The 24,894-nt window shown below is 39.8% G+C and overlaps 1 protein-coding gene across 3 annotated transcripts in view; it reads left to right on the plus strand.

Moving 5' to 3' along the window:
- camkmt (calmodulin-lysine N-methyltransferase) overlaps nt 1-24,894 on the plus strand; it is a 332,954-nt gene that overhangs the window by 30,546 nt on the left and 277,514 nt on the right. For 2 of the 3 annotated variants that reach the window (XM_073050675.1, XM_073050678.1), the window contains exons 2-3: nt 1,397-1,572; nt 2,764-2,828. In XM_073050675.1, coding sequence (XP_072906776.1) covers nt 1,397-1,572; nt 2,764-2,828 — 241 coding nt within the window. The remainder of the gene's footprint in view (nt 1-1,396; nt 1,573-2,763; nt 2,829-24,894) is intronic. The other variant, XM_073050676.1, reaches the window with a different exon arrangement.

Here is a 24,894-nt window from a genome sequence, read left to right on the forward strand (position 1 = left end):
GAACAATCAGTGTTCGAGTGGTTGTGGTGTTTCATTGCACTATTTGTAATAAAGTACTATTTCTGCCATTTTGAAGTAAGGAATATTTCCTTAAATGTTGATAGTTAAATGTAACAATGAAAATGTGACTTTCATAACTGGTGCGCACTAAAATACTGCAGTGCTTATTTTCTGTATCCAGTGTGGGTGCATGAGCCTCTGCAGCCTTGCCAGCACATCTACCAGTTCAGTCGGCAGAAGGCAAGCCGTATTGTGTTCAACTGTGGATTACTGCACCATTCATGGACTCTGGGTCTTGGACGATATTTTCAGTGTGAATGACTGATATCTTACATGTGCTATATGTACTTTGTGCTGCGTGTGACTGTTGGTACTGTGTGTTGCACCTTGGCCCCCGAGTAACGCTGTTTCATTTGGCAATATTCATGGGTATTCATGTATGGTTGAATGACAATTAAAGTTGAACTATAAGTCCAGTGAGGCCACCTGCTTGAATTGAAAAGAACAAAGCAAAGCAAAGCACAATTTACATTTTTAGGTTGTGTTTATTTGTATGTTTTAAATGTTTCTAATAACTGAAATGTTCCCAAGGGACTCAACTCACTTTCAAGGACTTTTCACCTCATGTTCTTGATATTTATTGCTTGTTTATTTATTATTATTATTATTTCCTCTCTTTGTACTTGCACAGTTTGTTGCTTTCTGTGCTTTGGTTGAACGCCCTAGTTGGATGGTCTTTCATTAACTCTATAATAGTTATTCTATAGATTTGTTGAGTATGCCCACAAAAAATTAATCTCAGGGTTGTATATGGTGTCATATATATACTTTCATAATATAATTTACTTTGAACTTTAATTTAAAACTTCCAATTAGAATATTTAGTTTTGTTTAAGTTTTTAATTATCTCAAAGTATTAAACAAAACTAAAAAAAAATAATCTTGGTCTCTTTTATAGTTTTGACAGCTGGCTAACTTGGGTTGGTAATTTAAAAGGCTGTTATGGCCGTCTTCCATTATATACATATGAAAAGGTTCCATACTCTGCTGGACTTTGCCAAATAGCTGGGAGGTTTGTGCCAGGGAACTGCTCCAGGAGGCCAACAGGGATATGAGCTTTCAGGAACCAGTATTGTTAATAAACACTTTGTTAAAACTTTCCATTTTGAATTTACAACTGAAGTGGAAAATGTTTTTATGTACTTACCTGTCATGATTTAGTTGCAAGCCCCTGACACCATGTACTGTTGCCTTAGTTTCACTGATAAATACTATCGGATGTGTTAAAATCCAAGCCAGTAAAGTTGTGCTGTGCCTGCTTCAAAAGAGTTTGTTGTGACCAAATCACACGACCCATGACATTGTCAGAAGCAATGATTGCCTTTTCTTTCAATAGGTGTTGAAACAGAAGAGCATAGATAAAGAAAATCTGCAAAATGTTTCTATCAGAAGATCTTTGACTTTCAACATATTTTGCACAAATGTGGTGAAGAAATCAGAGGCAGATTCTGATAATGAAATGTGGGTAGAGTACACATGCATTCCCTATCCCCAGTATAGGGTGTATTTAAGGTAAACTGTTTTTAAATATATTTTCTGATGTACAGAATTGAACTACAAAAAATATTAATCTCAGTTTAGAGACATTTACTAACAGAATTCATCACTACTCCTCAAACTGAGCCTTTCTTTTACCCCCCCCCCACACCTTAATCTCCAATTTAAAATGTTATATCTTTTTTGTATTTGTATATAGTGTATTGTATTTGTCTGAACATATTATTGACAATAAGGAATATCAGGAAGAACGCTAATTCGCTTCCAGGTTTTGACAATGTTATATTACAGCTGATTGTTGGAATGATGATGTATTGGTATTCTTGGCTATACCTGGGCACAGTTTCCTAGTATGTGCAGGCAGGATCAGGGAATGTTGCTCTATATTTCAGTGATAATCATTACCAAGTTATCATGCAAGTTACCAGGCACTTAAATTTAGATTAATTTTCTAATTATTGTTACAAGTAGAAAGAAGATCAAAGAATGAATATGCTGTGTGTGTACACATATTGCAGGAAAGACATCTTAATACTAAATGTTTTCAATATTTCCTGCTTTTCGTTGATTTTGCTGAATTTTTCTTCAGTTAGTTTGCACTACTTAATCCCTTCCATGTAAGGTCAGTAAATTTGGCCTAATTTTGCTCTGAGATTTTCCATTGTTCACACTCTAAATTTTTCATCTGCTATTTGTCCAACAATGCCAGCATCTTATTAGTTGACTAATTGATCCATGTGCTGCATTCTAGATTTTCATTGTACCAGAACAAGTAACAATAGTTTATAAAAATCAGTAGAAATGTGGTTTTGTTTCAGTGAAAGACCTTACTTATTTTTTGACACATCTGAGTCATAAATCTGAATAAGGCATCTGCTTACTTTCTTGCTCCATATAAAATAGTCGCCCTTTTTGGTGCTTTCATGTGCAAACTTTGATTATAACTGCCAGGATACTCACACACAACTGTTAGAGTTAAATGTATGGTCTACAAGTTAACTAAAAGAATGGGCAGAGATTGCTAAAACAGGTAAAATGAGTGGTTAAGGATTGTTAGAAATGTGCATGTAGATTTTCATTTTTATTTGTATTAGCTGTGCCATCATTTGTATTCTAAAAATACTGATAAACACTGTACATATTAGGATTTTAAATGTCTTTCATTATGGGAAGATTTTGCACTTAATGTTCCTTTACTTTGTTAAGACACAGTGTTGGTCCCCTGAATGTTGAAGATGTTCTCACCAGTTTTGACAACACCGGAAATGTCTGTAAGTTCATTTCATTTATTGTTCAAATGTGATATAATGGCGGGAGTTGATAAAGCCCATAATCAGCTTTCTATTAAAAGGACACTATCTTTATCCCAGAGAGAGGAATGACTATGTCATTTCAAAGCACGTTGTTTTAATTTGAGCTTTGCTGTGTGCTATGCAGTTAAGGTCAGTGCGTTGAGAGTTTGGCAAATGAAGACTATGACAAGCCTGCCAAAAATACTCTAACATAAATGGTGCTTCTTTAATACTGTAACTGAACCAATAAAATCTTTTGGCTTATTTATATCTGATACTTAACCAACGCAACCTCACACGATGATTAAATTAATGAGATGAAAAATATTATTTTGTAACTTTGAAATTTAAAGCTGTCTGGTACATTTTGACTTTTTACATCATTAGTCATTTATTCTGGTGGTAGTGTGGATGTAATTTTCATTAAGTTCACATTTAAAAGCAAAAATGTGAGTTCATTATTTATTAGATAATACACTATGTATAGAATAAGCACTTAAGGTGTTTAACAAAAAAACAATGATTGAACAACAAAAAATTATTGGTAAAGGTTGGCATCATCTTGGTCGCAAATTTGTGCACCAGAACATATGTGATCTGCCTGAGGAAAAACAATGTCTTAATTCAACACTTTCTTTTACAGCTCTTTGAATACATTGAGTTACTTTGTGTATGTTTGAAAGTGCAAATAGATTTATTTGGGTGATTGGACTTTAATGGTTGTAAGGGATTCAGTGAGATTGGGAATGTTGATGGATATGATATCACTCTTTTGTGAATGAATTTTCCTCCCAGAACAGCATTCAAGTTTTTTTTTGGAGATGTGAGGTGAGTCATTTCCTGTCCTGGCATCAGAACTGATGTGAAGCATGCATTTTGCTACTGAATAAATGAGTTATTGGCAATTACATCTAACAGAATATAGTGGAACAATCATTATCAAACTGCCCACAAGTCAATATTTCAATGTTGAATTATTGATGCAGAATGGAAATTTCATAACAATGCAGCAGTGATGTTCAGTTTGCCAAACAAGACCTTGTGTTTGATCATGATTTCAAATGCTAAATGTGGTTGTGAAGGTCCCATTTCCACCAGGGATGTTTGTCAACAAGCAAAAAGAAGCAAAGGGAACTTGCAATAGTCTAACTTTTATTATGTTAGGGAGGGTATCTCATTGAAACCTATAAACTATTGAAATTACTGGATGGAATGGCTGTGGAGAGGCTGTTTCCTATAGTGAGGGAGTCTAGGACCAGAGGGCATAGTCTTAGAATAGAAGAATGTCCCTTTAGAACAGAGGTGAGGAGACATTTATTTAGCTAGAGGGTGATGTATCTGTGAAATTCATTACCACAGACAGCCATGGAGGCCAAGTCATTTGGTGTATCTCATGCAAAGGTTGATACGTTCTTAATTAATAAGGGCATCAAAGGTTACCAGGAGAAGGCAAAAAAATGGGGTTGAGAGGGTTAATAAATCAACCATGATGGAATGACGGAACAGACTTGATGGGCTATATGGCTTAATTCTGCTCCCATGTCAAAATTGTCATTGTAATGTTGTGTACTTATAGTTTTAGGCTTGGTTTTACTCCTGGATGGGATTTTGACGAGTAGGCTCAAAGGGGGCAGGAAAATCCATAATAAACAGTGAAACAAAACAAATGCTGGAAGAACTCAGTCAGGCAGTATTCATGGTAAGAGAAACCAATTAACATTTCAGGTCAGCAAGCCTTCCTCAGAATGCAGAGAGAGTGGGAGGTTTACAGTTTTCAAAGCAGAACTGGAGTTGCAAGGGAAATGATAGTGGAGAAGGCCATAGGCAGACAGGTTGAAATGGACATTGAATTGAAAGTAAAAGTGGCAAGCAACAGGACGCTCTAGATCGTCACTGCAGACTGTACACTGTTGCTTTGCAAAGTGATCACTCAGTCTGGGTTTGGTTTCTCAACTGTAGAGGAGCCACACTGTGAACATTGAATGTAGCAGAATGGATTGGAAAAGATCCAAGTGAATCACTGCTTGATCTGGAATGTGTGTTTTGGCCCCTGGGTGGTAGAAAGGGAAAAGGTGAATGGGAAGTTGCCATGGGATGGAGAGTGGTTGCTGGGGACAGAAGTGTAGAGCAGAGAGTCATGAGATAAGCAGTCCCTGTAAAATACAGAAAGGGGAAGAGGAGAATATGACTGGTGGTTGAATTATGATAGAATTGGCAGAACTTGTGAAAGATAATACGTTAAATGAAAAGGCAGGTGGAGTGGAAGGTGAGTACTGGGGGAACTCTTTATTCTCTGTTGTGGGTGTGTGAGTGAGAGTAGATGTGTGCTGAAGGGAGGAAATGTGATCTTGCAGAGGGAAGCCACATTTCAGGAAGAAGGAGGGTATTTCAGAGGCATCCGAGTAAAAAGCTTCATCATTGGAACAACTGCAATGGAGACTCAGAATCTGAGGGGATCCTTGCAGGAGGCATGGTGAGCAGATGTATAGTTGAGGGACCTGTGGGAGCTTGTGGGCTGGATTTCGTAGGGTCCACAAGTTTAAAAAGAAAAACAAGAAACTGGGACCACAGGAGTTTCTGAATAGACCATGATAAGTTTACTGCTCCAATGAAATATTGTATATAAATTATTTTAAAAAGAAATGAATATATGTAATTTAATTGGAACCCTGAATGAAATGAATGGGAAAATAATGCTATATGATGTACATAAGGCAGCAAAATGGCTTGGCCTGTATGTGGCGGGGGTTGCACTCATGAATTGTTATCTCTGCTCCTGCTTGACCGAGTACAAATCACCGTTCACATCCTGCAGGACGGTACTCTGAGCCCCACTCCACATCCGCCCCCAAATCACAAACTGTAGATTGGGCTGGGCTGTCTGCAGCAAGGGATATCAGTGAGTATGCAGCAGGAGGCTAGTTCTGTTTGCCTTCCACTGTCTCATGCATGTTATAATATTTATAAAACGTGACATGAAGGCAGCAGTTACTGCAGTGGGGTCACCTGCCAGAAGTGACTAAAATGCAGAGAGGCAAAAACTCATGAAGCCTACTGCTACGTCACCATCTACCACTACAATCCCATTAAATCCCTGCCACTTTTCATATTTTGAAAGGAAGTTTAATTCACTCTCTTTATTGCCAAATAGAATTTCCATCTGTAACAGCATTTTAAAAAATTACCTAAAGTGCTAGTTGTGTTTCTAACCATCTTGGTAGTGTGAAAAGAAATGACCTTTAACCAAGTTGCCATGAGATATTCAAAAAATAGCTAATTTGCATCAGTTGCGAGGATCTCACTAAGTACCCAAAGTAACGATATTAAGGGCTTTTTCATTGCTAGTTTAAGGATATTGTATATATTATAAATAAAGTATCCTATTCAGAGCTTTGGAATAGAGGTAAATGTAAATCACGTGGACCATGAGCAGAGAAAGATTGATAACCACTGCTTTAGATGGTAGTTTCTGAAGATAGTAAAGGCTGTCCTTTCAGGTCATGGTCAATTCTTGCCATCTCCAGGCCAAGATTGGTCAGCAATTTGGGCAGAGAGTTGGTAGACTAGGTGCAACGGAGGAAAGCTGGACCAGACAGGCACTGTTAGCGGACATTTCAGAGGAGGACAGAGTAATGCTCATGGTCTTTATGTCATGAAAATGAAAATATGACCATTGTCTGTATCTTTATAAGCAAAGTTCTGCAATTCCAGTAAGAACAATTAGAAAACTGGAACCACTATCCTGCACAATTAAATGTCAGGTCCTTTCAATCTGGCAGTGTATTCATTTTCAGTCGATCAGGCATAGGAGATCATGATATGGGAATTGTACCTCTGCTCTCCACCATCATCCTTGTCCCTTTCCCAGCCATGATTTAAGACCTAAACTAATTTAGACCATAAGATATAGGAGATATAGGCCATTTGAGCCATCGAGCCTGCTCCACCATTTCTTCATGGCTAATCCAATTTTCCTCTCAACCCCAATCTCCTGCCTTCTCCCATATTCCTTCAGGCCCTGGCCAGTCAGGAATATCAACCTCTGCCTTAAGTATACACGAAGACTTGGCCTCCACAGCTGCCTGTGGCAAAGAATTCCACAGATTCATCGCTCTCTGGCTAAACCTCCTCATCTCCATTCTAAAAGGATGCACCTCTATTCTGAAATTCTTCTGCCATAAGAAGTATCCTTTCCATATCCACTGTGAAGGTCTTTAACCATTCGATAGGCTTCAATGAGGTCACCCCTCATCCTTCTGAATTCTAGTGAATGCAGGCCCAGACTATCAAACACTCTTCATATGGCAAGCCATTCAAACCTGGAATCATTTTCCTGACCCTCCTGTGAACCCTCACTAGTTTCAGCACAATTTTCTTTTTCTTGGTAATTCCTCCGTTGTTCCCGAGTCTCTTGCTTTTGGCTGTGGACTCCATATATACTCTACATGGGTATTAATATTTTATACTTAATCATTTATAATTTGACTTTAAGGTTAATGGAAGTTGGGATTTGTGAATTGGTTTACATAATGGCCAGAGAGCAAAGTTTCCCAGTGGTAGTACAGCAGTATCATTGGTCTTTGGGAGAGAGCAAACCATCCAAGATACATGTTGCAGATTGTGAGTAGGCAAGAACATGTGCATAAAGATCTTTAACACCCCCCTATATGTGGTCACGTGTAAACAAAAGCAACTTCGCTTCTATAATTGGCTGATGCAGCAAGGCTGAAAATCTGTAGCTCAGGCTGAAAGGTGAAACTTTGATTGGCGGACCAACCGATAACCCCGATAATGCTGCGTGTGCTCTCCAGCTGCAGAAGTACTTAATCCGTCAATTAAAACTCTCTCCAAAAACACTTCCAGCTTTTCTACTTAGAGACTCACCAACATATTGCACAGAACATTAATTATGCTGTTAGCACTTAATTACATGGTTGCATCTCTCATGGTAGAGTGCGACATAATTAGCTCCCAACTTCATCTCTCATGAGAATTGGATGTTTAGTATTTCTGAAATAACCCTGTGATCAAACACTACGCATGTATTGTCCTTGGAATATCTATTTCACCGTTATAATCATCATGCTATCAATTCCTGGGACTGATTATATAATTTTATGAAACATTTTTTTGTCAAATGAACAAAGTATGATTATCTGGTACGGTAATCTTTACCTCTCAACTAGCTAAATGAATTGTTATAATAATTTTAGAGAAAAGGTTAGCATATTTGAATTATACTGAATAAAAATGTATATTAAGGTATGAAATGTTGTGTGAGATCATATCTGATGTATTGTGTTCCAGGATTTGTCAAAAACATTGTTGCCTTTCTTGTTGTGTGGTTTCTTAAGACTGAATAATGTGGATGTCACAAATTGATGTCATTACTTGCATCAAAGCAGCAGCCCCTGCTGCTTCATAAAATGCCATCTCCTGCAATAATGAAGCCAGTTGCCACCAATATAATCTTTAAGCATCATGCCTTTCAGCAAATACAAAGGGTAATAGAGTTGCAGTGTTCACTCTTGTAAACATTCAGTCAGCCTTACAACGTGATAGCAATACAGCTGGGTGAATATATATTTTGTTTTAACGAGCCTTGCACCCTTAATCTTTGATTGTGCTGGTGTTTATGCTGCTTTTTCCTTCTTATCCATAAATAATTTGACCCTATGACTCTTGAGTCCATTTGTATTATAACTGGGAACAATGTGCATAAATAGCATAAAAAACTGCTTATTTCTTTGAAAATTTTAACAGCAAAAAATTGTTCCTGACTTATGTTTGGAGTAGCATTTAGGGCTAACAGTCAAAAATGTTCTACCCAACTTACTAATTTCTGCTTCTTTTTCCAAGCTCAGAGCATATGCTATGCCTTATCCTTCAGCTGAGATCATGTAACACAACTTGGATTAGAGATCAAAACTGAAACATTTCTGGCAGTTCATTTCAGCTGGACCACTGGAAAGACTAACGTCAAAACCGATGTAGCCAAAGCTTATCAGAACTGGATTTCATACCATTGACAAGTCTCAATATCAGAATCTGCTTACTTTATCTAAGACAGGGGTTCGTAACCTGGGGTCCACACAGGGGTCCGTAGATAGATTCCAGGGGTTCTGTGAACTTGGATGGGAAAAAATTTACATCTTTATTTTCACTAGCCTCTAACTGAAATTTAACTTTTCCTTCAATTATGAATGTAGGTAACAAACCACAGTGGTATTAGCAGTACCTGTGACTTTGTCACCAGTGGAAATGACAGATATTTTCATATTCCATTACGGTTGTTACAAATATCTCAAAATATAGTTTATGGCATGCACATCAATACTTAGAAATTATGGCAGGTAGAAGATCCGTGCAAGATCAAACGTATTTTTAAAAAAATATTTTGATAAATATGTTTCAATATGATTGGTTGATTCTGTAATCCTGTGTATTTTGTTTTAGTTATTGAAATACTTCATTCTGTGAAGGGGTCCATAGACCTCACCAGACTGCCAAAGGGGTCCATGGCATACAAACAAAAGCTCTGAGGTGTAATGCTTTGCTGAGCTAAGTTTCCTCTAGAGGGCAGCTTTTACCACCAACAGCAGTCTTTTTCCAGCATGAAATACTGCAGCAGCCAGACTGACAGGACTCTCTCCTCACCTTCCTGATAACCAATGTCGCAATAAACTTTGTTAAATTTCACACGGATCCCACTCCCTTCATACCGGTCTCTGCTGATTTTAGGGGACGCACATGTGTAAACATCTTTTCCGGACTCAAGTTGGGGTAATTGTGTTTAAGGCAAGAATGTTTGCTCCCTTCTCTTCCAGTGCCTTTTGGAAGTCACGTACAACACTACGGCGAGAAAAGGTTGAGGAAAGTAATGGGGTGATGACCCATCCTGGTCTGACAGTAGCCTGTGCTGAGATTGTGGACCTGATGGTTAAGATCACAATTTTCATGCCGTCACTTACCTGCTGTCAAATGTAAAATTTTAGTGGATGGGTCAAATCTGAGAAGGCTGACTCACAGCATCTATTGAATGATCGAGTCAAAAACCTGTGTGTTCTCAAAATGCTCCACCCTGCTTTCCATTTGGATTTGACATGATGAGGATCATACCCATGGTGTCTCTGTGGATGGAAGTCATGCTGCAATTTTGTGATCAGCTCTATGACTGTTGGGAGGAGATGGTTGACAAGGAGCCAGAGATTACGTTCTATGTGGCAGAAAGTAAGGAGACACCACTGTAATTAGATGTTAGTGTCTTTTCTTGAAATAGTCATGATTGTGGCATCTCTGAGTCCCTTCTCTTCCCAGATATGGGAGAAGACATATCAAAGTTGTGACTGGTGTTTATCTCTGCCAGCAGGAAAACCTTTTGACTTGTGAATGTGTGGCCTGACATAGGGACTAAGATAGTTCAAACTTTAATGGAGTTGAGGCATCTCAGTCGAATCATAGAGCCCCACACTGTGGAAGCAGGCCCTGTCCCACTCTCTGTCCCAACCTCCAAGCACTCATGTATGCTAACCCTTAACTCCCCACATTCTCATTAACTTCCCCAGGGTTCTGCCATTCACCTGCACATTAGGGGCAATTCACAGTGGCCAATTAACCTGTCAATCTGCTCATCTTTGGGAGGTTGTGATGCTCAGGCAGGAGTCACAGAGAGGATGAGCACACTCCATGTGGAGAGGGCAACAGAGGTCAGAATTGAATACCGATCCTGGGAATTGTGAGACAAAGGCTTCACTTGCTGTGTCACTGTGTCACCTCAGGATAGGGTTCTTGGTTGAGGAAATCTTGTTAGGAATTCTTACTTTCTTTCAATCCTTGATTATGCTAACTTCTGTTCACTAGGTTAGTAGACCATTGAGGACCTTACATATTCTAAGAAATGGATAATTGTCATGGTTATCAGTGATGTTCTGGATTTCCTATGCCTCTTTAATCTTTCTCCTACTCTTTGTGTCATGGAACTTCTGTTGGTCTGTCTTCAAGTACTTGTAGCACTGATGCTTTTTCCTTGAGGCATGGAGGAATTTCCATTCCAAGAATGCCTTGTTATTTGTGATTAAGAAGCTGCTAGATTTCATAGTCATTTATATCAAAACAGTCCAAGTGCTTTCCAGTAATGAACCCAGGCTCCAAATTATCATCGATCTGTTTAGCGAAGCTGGTTCTTTCACTATTCTCAACACAGTGGTCCTCTATCAACCTACCCCTGCTGCACATCGCTGTTCTCTGACAATAAAGGCCCTTAAAGATTTCTTTGTGCCTCTCAATAAAGATCAAAGTTGATGTAGTTCACCATCACCATCGTTGTGTAGGGGCTGCCTGAGGAAGGATGTGCATGAAGATCAAAAAACTCCATCTTGGCACAAATCTCATGGGCAGAGTGATCATGGACTCTGCACAGTATGTAACATGGTGCTGGAGAGATTCTGTCATTGTTTCTACTTTTTCTCACTGAAAAGTAAATATAGTTACTTTTTTAAGACTATATTGAAGTTTTAACCACAAGGTAGTTGAAGCTAAGGGTTATTTGTTGTAAACTTCAAGCCAGTATTTGTGTTGATAATGATTTTTTTGTTTCAAAGTACTTGATATTTAGTGCTTAAACAATGGATTGGCTGCTTTTTTATTTTTCTTTCTAGTTTATTTTGTCCTTTTGTGATGGTGTTAAGTCTATTAGGTGCTACTCACTAATCTTAGCATTCTCCTGTGGGCTAAGAGTCCAGTTTTGAGGTGTTCATTGCTCTAATTTCACTTTGATGGACAGGCCGCATTGTTTATGTGCCTAAGAATAGATTTCGGCACAGACACTATTCTGAATTTCATTGTGCTAGAGCATGTTGTGCTGCTGGAGACGGGTGTCAAGAAGCTAAACAATAATGGAAATTATTGCCGCTGTTCAAGACAAGTGCATTATTCAACATTTTAAACATGCCTGTAATATATTAGACTTCCAGGATACAGCACATATGAGGTGTGTTAGATGGACATTAGTCCAAAGCTGAGCTGTTTTATCTCTGTTTTCCTAACTGGGATATTGATATGAAGAGAACCATAACCTCAACACAACTGGAAGCGGATTTAAAAAATGACTGTCAATGTTGTTTGACTATTCACTGAGCCGATGAGAAAGAGAATTTTGTAACTGTTTAGACTGCATAAAAATTAATTTGAGTGAAGGTTTCCAGAGTATGATATATAAATTACAGTAATGACTTGATTCAATACTGATGCATATCACTTGGCGAAATACATGCTGATTAAATTTGCAGATGGTTCTAAACCAGGAAATGTGACTGGACTGAGTATGCAGGCTGAACAGAGCAAAACAATTTTGTTAAAATATGTAAACTGATGACAATGATTATGGTGTTGAAGTTGCTAAGGGGATCATTTCAACAGACATAGAAACTGTGGACCAACACGGTCAAAGGCCTGCAGGAGTTCGTTGGTATGGTGAACTTCTACCACCGTTTCCTCCCCTCAGCAGCCCGTATCATACGCTCTTTGTACACCCTGATGTCAGGTAAAGGCAAGGACATTACTTGGGACGAGGAGGCCGCGGCCACTTTCGTTAAAGCCAAGGAAGCCTTGGCAGATGCCGCGATGCTGGTGCACCCCAGAACGGACGTTCCGACCGCCCTCACGGTGGACGCATCCGACACAGCAGACGGTGGGGTGCTGGAGCAGCTCATCGAGGGACGCTGGCAACCCCTGGCGTTCTTCAGCAAGCACCTACGACCACCCGAACTCAAGTACAGTGCTTTCGACCGGGAGCTGTTGGCACTGTATCTGGCAATCCGGCATTTCAGGTACTTCTTAGAAGGCAGGCCGTTCACTGCGTTCACGGACCACAAACCGTTGACCTTCGCGTTCACAAAGGTGTCCGATCCCTGGTCGGCTCGCCAGCAGCGACATCTGTCCTACATCTCCGAGTACACGACAGACATCCAGCATGTCTCGGGAAAGGACAACGTTGTGGCGGACGCACTCTCCAGACCAGCTGTCCAGGCCCTGTCCCTGGGGGTGGACTATGCAGCACTGGTGCAGGCACAGCAGGCAGACGACGAGATGCCCAGCTGCAGGACTGCAGTCTCGGGTTTGCAGCTGCAGGACTTTCTCGTAGGCTCAGGTGATAGGATCCTCCTGTGCGACGTGGCTACCGGCCAACCTCGCCCCATCGTCCCGGCAGCATGGAGGCGGCGAGTTTTTGACTCCTTACACGGTTTGGTGCACCTATCTATCAGGACAACCGTCTGGCTGGTCTCCAGCAAGTTCGCGGGGCATGGACTTCGCAAGCAGGTCAGTGTGTAGCACATCGCTACAAATATGTCTTTATTATCATTACTCATTCTTTACATTTATCCTCACGTGCTCTCTGTTCTTTGGTCTCTCTGCATTAAATGTTTGTCTACTAGCCACTTTTGCCTGCTGCTGGAGATAGGTTTGTCCTTCCTTTCGCTGATGAAAGCCCTTCCTGATTTTGAATGCTTCTATCAAATCTCCTCTGAACCTTCACTCTCCTAGCTTCTCCAGTCTTTCAATACAAGTCTCTATTGCTGAGCAGTCCTCCAGGAATCGTCCTTTCTGGGGCTTTTATGCCATTCCTAAGGAGCAGAATCCAATGTTGAACACAATACTTAACTGAGTCTAACTTTAATATTGTATAGATATAACATACCTTCATTGCTTTTGTATTCTACTCCTTGATTAATAATGTCATGATTCCCATATGCTTGCTCAATTTGTTTTGTAACCTTCAAAGATCTGCACTGATGAAAAGCTATTGTATTCCTCTTGTATATCGGTCTTTTAAACCTTAAATGAGCAAGGTTGTGGCTGAAGAAAACTGTCTGTTGTTGTTGCCTCCCATTGCTATACTTATTGCAAATGGCTTTTCAAATCAGACAGAAATGGAACCCCACACACAAGTGCAGCACATCAAAGTGAGATGTGGACGCTATTGACCCGAGGAAAAGAACTGTAAGCGGGACTGAACCATAAAGCTTGACCCTGCCCCCCCCCCCCCCCCATTCCTGATGAAGGGTCTCGGCCCGAAATGTTGGCTACTCTTTTCTCACGGATGCTGCCTGACCCGCTGAGTTCTTCCAGCGTTGTGTACGTATTATTTGATTCACAGCATCTGCAATTGTATTTTTGTGTTGTGAAGCTTGACCTTGTTCTGGCCGTGATCTGATCTTTAGCCTCGGCTTCTTTTTCCTTTCTTCCCCACAAATGCTGACTTCTCTCATTTTTCTGACCATTCTGGAACAAGATTGCCCTCTTGTTTGCTTTCTCCCTAAGCAGTAATTGAATCCTTGCTGCCACTGATTCTGTCTATCCTTACAAATCCTCCTTTATCTAAGCTCTGTCCAATTAGTTAAGTTTAATTGGCCTATTAAACTCCATGCCTCCACCCCCATTTACTTATTATGCAATAATTTCCCCCTCAATGTCACAAAAATAGAGGAGCTAGTTGTGGATTACAGGAGGAATGAAGACAGTTTAACCCCTATGGATCTGGGGTTGAAAGAGTGAACAGCTTTAAGTTCCCCAGTATACACATCACCAAAGATCTCACGTGGTCTGTACATTCTGGCTGTGTGGTGAAAAAAGCACAACAGCGCCTCTTTCACCTCAGATGATTGAGGAAGTTTGGCATGAGTCCCCAAATCCTAAGAACTTTCTACAGGGGCACAGTTGAGAGCAACCTGACTTGCTACATCACTGCCTGGTATGGGATCTCTACTTCCTTTAATTGCAGGACTCTGCAGAAAGTGGTACGGAAAGCCCAGTGCATCTGTAGATGTGAACTTCTCTATTCAGGACACTTACAGAGACAGCTGTGTAAAAAGGGCCCAAAGGACTATTGGGGACCTGAGCCACCCCAACCACAAACTATTCCAGGTGCTACCATCCGGTAAACGGATCATTATAGCCAGGATCAACAGGCTCCAGGACAGCTTCTTCCACCAGGCCATCACTGTGATTAATTCACGCTGATACAATTGTATTTCTATGCTATATTGACTGTCCTGTTGTACATACTATTTATTACAAATTGTTATAAATTACACATTGCACATTCAGATGGAGGTGTAACGTAGAGATTTTTACTCCTCATGTTTGTGAAGGATGTAAGAAATAAAGTCAATTCAATTTCCAATTGACCCTTATGTCTTGGATTATTGTCCTCAACACTGATGGACTGGCTGGCTGGCCTACATTTAGTGGCTTTACCACTTGTTTTTTTCATAAAGGGTGAGAAGAAAGGTGGGATCTATTTTCTTCCAGTGTTAGATCCTGAAAAATCAGTGTTCAATAACTCTTTAGGAAGACAACCTGGACTGATTTGCTACCCTAACACGGCTGCTAAATGCAAGTAAGTGTTGAAAAACTGACCAATCTTGCTGCAGTGATGAAGATTGAAAACAAAGTTTCAAACACTGTTGGAAATTAGTTTGTCAGCCTTTAGGCCTGTTAATTGAATTAATTGATTAATTAATTGAATTTATTTAAATCTTACATCTGTCCCACAACGTGAGGGAGAAAAAATCTTTGCGTTATGACTCTGTCGCAGTGTATAGACGTGTGAATTTATAAGTCTAATGGCTTGTAGAAGGGAGCTGTCCCATAGCCTGCTGTTCCTGGCTTGAATGCTGCGGTACCATTTGCCTGATGGAAGCAGCTGAACAGTTTATGGTTGGGGTGACTGGTGTTCCCAGAGATTACACACCTGCTGCTATAAATGTCCTCAATGGAGGGAAGTTCAAATCCACAGATGTGCTGGGCTGTCCATACCACTCTCTGCAGTGCCCAGCCATCAAGGATGATGCAGTTCCCATACCAGCCAGTCAGAATGCTCTCATTGGTGCCCCTATAGAAGGTCTTGAGGATTTGGGGGCTCATGCCGAACTTCTTCAGTTGCCTGAGGTGGAAGGGATGCTGTTGTGCTTTTTTTTGTCATACGGCTGGTGTGTACAGCCCAGGTGAGATCTTTGGTGATGTGTGTACTGAGGAACTGAAACTACTCACCCTCTCAACTGCAGTCCCATTGATGTTGATTGGGACGAGCCTGCCTCCATTCCTCCTGTAATCCACTATTATTTTTGGGCCAGTGTTAAGCCACTGGCAGCTATTTACATCTTGCTGGTGTGAAATAAGAACAATGAGAGATTTATCTACTGGAGATGACCTAACGACGACACTTATACAGAACCTAACTATTACTCATGTCACCATACATCCGACGTGTTCTGGCTGAAAAAGGCATTGAAAGTGCCACAAACTTGATGGTACAATTATCTGTTTGACAGGAACAGATTTTTTTTGTGCAACATTTTGGTGTATAATGTCTATTTGAGTGGTGTTGGTTGTCCGTAGTTTCTGATGATAACCAAATCCTGTGTGTGAGGAGTTTTATAGTGAAAAGGCCATTGCATTGGGCCAGTTCCACTCTCTTGTCCTCAAAAATCTTGATCCAGTAGAACAAAAAATCGTCACAACTGGAGACCTCCTCGGCTGCAGTGGATAGACATGAAGCCTTCTGTGCCTTGTCTTGCCCTCCGCTCTCCACGAAGGGTTGCAGCACTGTCGTCTTGTCTGTTAGATCTTGTAGCTGAACTCTTCTACCCAGTCTGCCAGAACTGGCTTTGCATGTTGGGTTAGGCCTATCCCTGTCTCACCGGGGTTGGAGGTTCCCAGCTACCCTAACCTGGTTTAGCCACTGTGATATGCAGACAGTTACTTGGAGCCACAGGTGAGAGCTGGGTGGCAGGTGGGGACCAAAAGCGGACAAGCTGCCCCTGGGCAGAGCATGACAAGCCCGTCACCAGAGGTGCTACCCCTCCCTGGACACCCCATACACCCCACTATTTTAGTAAAATAGGTATTTTCAATAGTCTGTGTTAGACTATTGTTTTTTAAAAATGGCTGAGCCTTCTGTACTATAATTCCAAGTAAATCAATCACCAAACTCTGAGACCTGGAACTGAACACCTCTCTTTGATCCCCTCACCCCTCTACACGCATAACTGCATGGCCAGATTCTGCTTTAACACCAGCTACAAGTTTGCAGATGATACCACTGTGGTGAGCTGTGTCTCAAATAACGATGAGTTGGAGTACAGGAAGCAGATGGAGAGTTTAATGACATGGTGCCATGACAACATTCCTACTCTCGATATCAACAAAACAAAAGCGATGGTTATTGACTTCAAGAACGACGGTGCGATGCATCAATACTGCTGAGGTTGAGAAAGTTCAGAGTTTCGTGTTCCTAGGGCTGAACATCTTACCAGTAGCCTGTACTGGTCCAACCACGTAGATGCTATGCCCGAGAAAGCTCATCAGTGCCTCCTGCTCCTCAGGAGCCCTAAGAAATTTGGCATATGTTCCTTTTGACCCACAGCAATTTTTTTCAACACGTCATAGAAAGTATCCTATGGCTGTGCTGTGACTGCCCGAATCTGTTGAGGGATATGAGCACTGTTTAGCACGTCATGGAAACCATCTCCTGCCTCAGTAAAGCAGTCAACATAACGAAAGACTGCACCCATCCTGGACATTCTGTCTTCTCCCCTCTCCCAGCAGGCAGAAAATCAAAAAAAAGCCTAAAGACGTGTGCCACCAGGCTCAATGATAACTTTTATCCCGCTGTTATAAGACTATTGAGCGGTTTCCTAGCATGATAAGATGGACTCTTGACCTCCCAATCTACCTCCTTTTGACCTTGTACCTTATTGTCTAACTGGATTGCACTTTCTCTGTAGCTGTTACACTTTATTCTGCACTCTTTTTTACCCTGTACTACCTTGGTACTCTGAATTGATCTGCATAAACAGTATGCACATAAGACCAGCTTTTCGTTGCACCTCGGTACATGTGACAATAACAAACCAATTCCAATTCCAGTTTTCTGGTGCGTATAAAGCAAACAATGATTGTTGTTTATATCTTGGGGCAAAGATTTGCCCTGCATACAAACCATTTTGGGATACATTTCTTGTTAAATAATGGATCAATTACCAGGAGTATCACGCTGTTCTGTTTCCTTTGTTTTGCAGATTGTGGAGGATGATATTTGTTTACTTGCCTTCTTTGTTTTGAGTAATTTCCACACTACTGTAGGTAAAGTGAAGGTTGTCCCCAGCCCCCTGCCATGAGTACATAAACAAAGATTTAGGAATTCAGTTAATGGCCTCCTCCTGTGTAAAGCATAGGCATCAACAATTGCACCCTTGGACTAAATCTAGAAGTGCTTGTTTGGTTGTGAAGGTCTTAATGCAAATTTGTTCTATGGCTCATTCAGCCCTAGGGTTCCCATCTTTTGATTTAATTAAATGTAATTGGTTATATTGCTCCTCCCAGGCCCCTGAGGTGTTTTTGTTTATTGCTTAACCTGATCAATAATGCTTCAATTCAGGGACAAAGATGCAGCACGAATAAGAACACTTATCCCAGGCGGGATTTGCAGGCAAGATAATTCATCTAAATAAGTTTGGATACACTGTGAAAATTAAATGACTAGTGCGGAAAGCTGTGGGTGGCTGGGGGAAATAGCATTTAGTAGTAGATGAGGAAGAATTAACTAACTGGATGAGGTGACATGAGATTAGGAAAGGAAACAAATCCTACAAATTAAATGCTAAACCCAAGCAAAAATAATAGGCACCTGGATACTATTTACACACTGTCAGTGGAAGTAAACCCCTTCCTGACTATGTAACTTGAAAATAATTAAGAGACTTCAAATCAAACGTTTAAGTAAAAATTTCATTTGTGACTGCACATTATAGTCAGTGAGGCACAAGAATGAATTTAGGCACATTATTTTTGATCTTGCTCATGAGAGGCATAAATTCAATGGTGGAAAGACCTATTGATTTTTCTCCTTTTTTTTGAAGCTGATGATCATATAAACTGCATGGAAGCCTTAGTGAAACTTTTGCATATTGCTTAGATGCCTCTCAAAGGAAAGTTTAAATTGACGACTCTGTCACTGATAGCAGATATTTACCAGCTGCAGTTTCCAATCCCAACACATACTCAGATTCCTCACCTTTTGAACTGAAGTAGATGTGTCATAATGTATCTTGCAAGATCTTGGGTGATCTCAGAGTTCTTTACAGTTGATGAAGTATTATTAAAACAGTTTCAGTTTTTATCGTGTATACATAGCTGTCAAGGTACCACAGTGTAGCTCACTTGATTGGGAGCCTTTTCTTCAATCTTCATCATTAGTGCACCATGGATGCAGTTTATGACATTTACAAAATATATTCATGTTACGCACCTCAGTTACACCAACAGGACCTCCCGAAATTGGGATCTCTGCTGCCATGAGGGGCAAAGGCAGCAGTTGATGGAATAACAAGCTCTGCATGTTCAAGATGGTGACTCACTGTCATCCATTCAAGGCCAGTGGGGTATGGGCAATCAAATCTGGCATTGCCAATGTGACCTACATCCTGTGAATAAATTAAACATGATGGCGAACCATCCATTGGCCGAGAGTGCAGAGGATTAATTTCTTGACTTTTTCCACATATACTGAGTGATAATGTTTGCATTGAGAGAGCACTTAAAATGTTGGTTTAAGGTCTGATGTAAAGGATAGAATGGTGTTAGTGAGGCCATGCTCATTATCACGCCCGAGTGTCGGGTTAGATTTTTGATGACATCCAGAGCTGTTTATTTGAAAAATTATCTCAAGCATGTTGCATTGAGGCACACAAGAAGATCAAAGTAAAACAGATTCTCTCAATAAGAGTAAATTGCTACATATTATTGCTAATATGAAATGAAAATAAAATTTAAAGATACCCAGGCAGTTACCATTTTGAAATTGCTAATCTTCTATCAGAACTGACCCAATTTGTAATTAATATAAAACATACACCAATAAAATGAATTGTGCCTTAACTTTGTCGTGTCAGCAGAGAAATAAACTGTGATTAGCCAATGAAAAATATGTTATGAAAAGATTATACTTCAGTATATTCACTGGTTGAATGCAGAATGGTCTTTGTTTTTGTACCTGTGATGAGCAGTTACTAGTTTGAAATCAACACTGCCAAGTTATTAGTCCGTGTGTGCAGCATGCAGCGTCAACCGCTCTTGTTTCAAAAGTTTTGATAACTTTTATGTTGTAGTGAGCAGTTTGGCCCACGATGACGGACAAGAGAAGCTCATTTAGCCCACCTGCAGGTTTTACTGCGACAAGCACAAAAACAGACTAGGGGCTATGACTAGGGGAGAGAACTCACTCAGTCACATACAGACAAGGGGAGGTGATTATTACACACCCCAGTAACGGTCAGGGTGACCCACAAATACACATGCAAATTACTGTATAACACAAGCTAAAATGTAACAATAAATCAACTGGAACATATCACTGTAATCCCACAAAAGCTTTTAAAATCAAGAACAATAAGTAGCACTGGCCACTAGGAATGCTGGGGTGGGCTGTTGACCACCACTCCGTCCTCACCCCCGGAGTGCAACTATATGGTTGCTATTTGGTCCCTGAGATAGAAACAATTTTGCCTTCTCACTACCAACTGGTTCCATATGCAGGTTGGTTGCTGTTTTTCATCCAAATAGTTCTTAATATTTTTCCTTTTTAAAATAAATGGATAATAATGTAACTGCTGTCCTCAAATTTTTGTGGCCTATTTTCTTTTCACTGATTTCAAAAGTCAAGCTTAGAGTTTGGTTTACAAGGAAGATGAAATTCTGTAGAGAAGCCAACAGAAATACCTCTATCCTTAAGATTTAAAGCAAAACTTATGTTTGCTGCTTGTGACAGATTGAATCAGGCCTCAAATCCTTGCATAAGGTGGCACATTTCAGTGTGAATTTCAGAAATTTATTAATGTTGATTCCCCCAGTAGGAATCAGAATCAGATTTATTACTACTGACATTATTACTGTATTAATATTAAAGACATAAAAATCTATAAATCACAAAAATAAATAGGAATTGTGAGAAGATATTCACGATTTCGTGGACTGTTCGGAAATCTGACGGCAGAGGGGAAGTAGGTGCTCCTAAGTCAATGAGTTTGGGTCTTCAACCTCCTGTGCATCCTTTCTGATGGAAGTAATGAGGAGAGGGCATTTCCTGAATGGTAAGAGTCCTTAATGATAGATGTTGCCTTCTTAAGGTACCACCTCTTGAAGGTGACTTTGATGGAAGTGGTTGAGTCTATAATCCTCTGTAGCATATTGTGATCTTGTGCATTGTAAGCAGGTGATATAACCAGTTAGAACACTCACCACCATGCATCTATAGAAATCTGCAAGACTTTGGTGACACACAAAATCTCCTCAAACTTCCATTGGCATGCCTTCTTTGTGGTTGCATGGTATTTAAGCCTGACTCTCTCCTCCCATCCTTGCGCCTTCCTACTGAAGTCAATGGGTGAAAATCATCCTGTTGATCTGTTTCTGTCCATTAATGCCCCTTCTGGCGAGTGGGACCACTGCCGATTATAATTCTCTAGTCCTGCCTGGAACAAAGTTAAGAAAATGAGCACAAGCACGGTGTTCTATTGCTGCTTTAGACTGTGTCCTTATCTGCAGCAAAATGGCATGTAAGTAATTCATGGGAAGGAGGCAACAGATTCACTTCTGGTTTTTACACCATGAACTATGATAGAAAATAACTCCTTCTAAAAAACTGAAAGTTTGATTCAGCTCAGTGCTGTTGGAGGTTATGTCCTTGTACCTGAGCACTGCACTTCTTCATGGAGTACAGCCATGTAATGTCCCGCCTCTAGAGGTCTTTTTTTGTAGGTGTAGTACTCTTTCATTTTCCTCTCTGCTTGTGTACTACACTTTTGATGGAAGATGCAATTAATATAGATATTTAAAAATAGGTCTCAAGATTAGTAACTTATTTAATGATTATGGAAACTAAATTAAGTGTATTTGTCTATTGAGGTGGACTCAACCATAGCTGACCAACAAAGCAATGAAAAAAAGGAAAATTGAGAAAGGGAAAACAAAGAATTCAGGATGATAGCTTGAATGATGTAGCTTTCTAAAAACACATAGATTCCCAGAAAAAATGGAGATTGTGTGGTGGGGCATAAGGAGTCCAGAACACTAGTTAGAGAACTACTATAAATTATATTTTTCAGCTCAGTGAGGAGGAAGTTCATGCTATAACATATAATATATTCAATCTAAAGCCTTATAAGTAATGTTCCTATTTGTTCTAGTTGTGGGAAAGTTATATATTGTATTAGTAATGCAGTAAAGTGGTAATTTAGAACCAAAATAAACTGAGAGAATTGGTGCATGAGCATTATTGTCAAACAGGTTCAGATGCTATCTTTGATTTTGGGTAGCAGCCTATGCATGAATCAATGTTTGAAAATCCCACTTGTTAAAATCTTCCAGCATCTTATACAGCATTCTGGAGAGAAAGAAAAAAAAAGTGTCAAAATCTGCATTATCCGAAGGTGCACTCAAGTGGCACGAATAGATTTAATTTCTTAATGGGTCAGCTTTTTGCAGTCAGTCATGAAGAGAAAAAAAAACCCATCACATACAGTTCATCAACACTGTGGAATGAAGCAACTGGAGCATCACTGCAGAAAGGATTGCTGGTGAGCGAAGAGACTAATTGGTGGGTGAACATGCCCCTGGAGCAATGATTTTAAGGTCATAGCAGGCTCAGTGAATAGTGCTGACTTACACTGTGTCTCTCTGATAGCTGATCTTACCAGTGAGCAGGTTAAGGCATTCAAGCCTGAATTCTCTTCCATGTGCCTTGAATGGTATATCAGTGGGCAGTGTTCCTGACATCCTTTATGTTTGTCCAGTCATCTCTGAATCTTTGGCTGGGACTCAGAGTGACTGAAGAAAGAAGAACAGAAGTAATTATTTTCAGTCATTGAGTTTTGAAGATCTTAGTGTTAATTATGCCCTTGTTACAAACACTGCCAGTTCAGCTGAAAAAAGTAGGAATGTTTGAAAACCTATTTGAAACATGACACCTCAAGGCTCAATTACAAGAGAATGTTCTGGAAATTTATTTTTGAGTGTAGCTGAATCAATGCTACAGTATTTATGTACAATAGGAAATTAATCACAAGTGATTGGGGTGTGGGGCTTTGGCCTTTTTTAAAATTATCTGGCCAGAATTACTGTTGAGTATGCAAATATTCTTAGCTCTTTAAAGAAGCCGCAAATATTAAACAACTTTAAGTCAGCTAATTGTATTTCAGCTAACTCCAGCATCTCTATAGACTTTTGTGTTTGATAACTTTGTTACTGATAATTTAGATTTAGAAGCTTTAATGGTTTCATCCTTTAAAATGTGCTATGTTAAAACAAAGATACAAGTACCTGAACTCCTTGTTTTTGGCGTGTCAGCAAATGGATATTTTAAAAAAACGAGCTAAATTATGAGCATTTGTAGGCCAAGTGGTCTTGCATGCTATGACAGCTTCAAGATCAAGTATTAGAAAAGGTATTTAACTGCACCTTCCATTTTTATGCTTCATAACATTTATTGAAAGAGGTGTAATATACATGGCTCAGACTCAGACATTTCCGGGCAGGATTACAGGCGGCTTACTGTTGAAACAAGCTTCAGACTTATTTATAGTAAAGCTTTCCTACTGTGCTTTTCATTGTGCAGGAACAGGCTTTCATTTATTCTTCATTTAATGAATATTGTGTGATTGATCAGGGGAGCGGAGATTTTTTAAAAAAAAATCTCCAGTAGTGACACTCCCCAAAACTACTAGTTTTAAGTTTTCTATATGTTTATGAATAATAACCAAAAAAATGAACTTCCATTTTGTCTTGTCAGTACTGATATTCAACGCCTTATTTTCCCAATGGATTACAGAAGTGAAATGAAATGTAATAGGACTACAATGAAACTCTCCATTTAAAAATTAGCCTGAGGACTGGTAGAAATATGGGTATCCTAACTGCGTAATACTTATTGCCCGATTGTGTATGGTCTGGATTTGCCATAGTGATGCTTTGACAGCCTATTATAGAATATAATGAACTGCTTTTGAAATCGAAGAAATTCAACTTGACATGGTAAAAATGAAATACAGCTTGTGTCATAATTTTTTTTGTTATTTGGTGAATGCAGTGGTCTTAATCTGTTAACTGAGAAATCCAAGTTCACAAACCTTCTAAAAACAAAGTGAATGCAGGAATTAATGGATTGTTTTATTGAATGTGATGTGCACATCACTGATATTCCCAATGAATTTAACAAAGGAAGGGGGGTGGGTGTGGAAGTGCCTCAAGTTGAGGTAATTTATATGTCTTTTTTCATCAGAAATTCATTTAAGTATACTAGGTCTGCCATAGTAGTAACTGGGGCAGACAAGCCCTGTGCAGATGACTTGATTTAATAATGAAAATAATGGATTAAGCTGGCAGCCAGAGTTTGGGGTTTGTACATCTGGAGGTGTAATGAGTGCAAATCAATAATCATCAAGTGTTATTCTTTGTTAATGTTAGACTGATAGATCAGTTTTTGTTTTTGGCCTGGGGAACCATTAAGCCCCATTGGCCGGATCGAACTGATAAGACCAGACAGAACCAAACCAACTGACTGCTAGCAGAATTGCTATAGCCAAACATGCGAACAAACTGCCAGTGCACTAACTTGACATCAGATCCATTCTTGCTTATAAGCAGAGTAAGTGGAATTAGGATAAATATTTTACATTTTCAACCTTGACGATTTGCATAGAGAAACCATTGTCTAGTCAGTAAATGAGACAAATCCATTTCTAAATGCATTTATTTAATTGAGGCAGGTTGTATTAATTGTAAAATGAATTATTTATACTAAAGCATCCAGAAATCACCAGCAGAACTTAGTGTTTTGTATCTGTACTTACCCTTTCTCTGACCTTTCCCCTTCATTTCCATCCTTGATGAAAGGTCTCAGTCCATAATGTTGACTGTTTACTCTTTTCTATAGACGCTGACCTGACTTGCTGAGTTCCTGCAGCATTTTGTGTGTGATGCTGTTGTATCT

This window comes from Hemitrygon akajei, chromosome 7, assembly GCF_048418815.1.
Source record: "Hemitrygon akajei chromosome 7, sHemAka1.3, whole genome shotgun sequence".
Classification (NCBI taxonomy): domain Eukaryota; kingdom Metazoa; phylum Chordata; class Chondrichthyes; order Myliobatiformes; family Dasyatidae; genus Hemitrygon; species Hemitrygon akajei.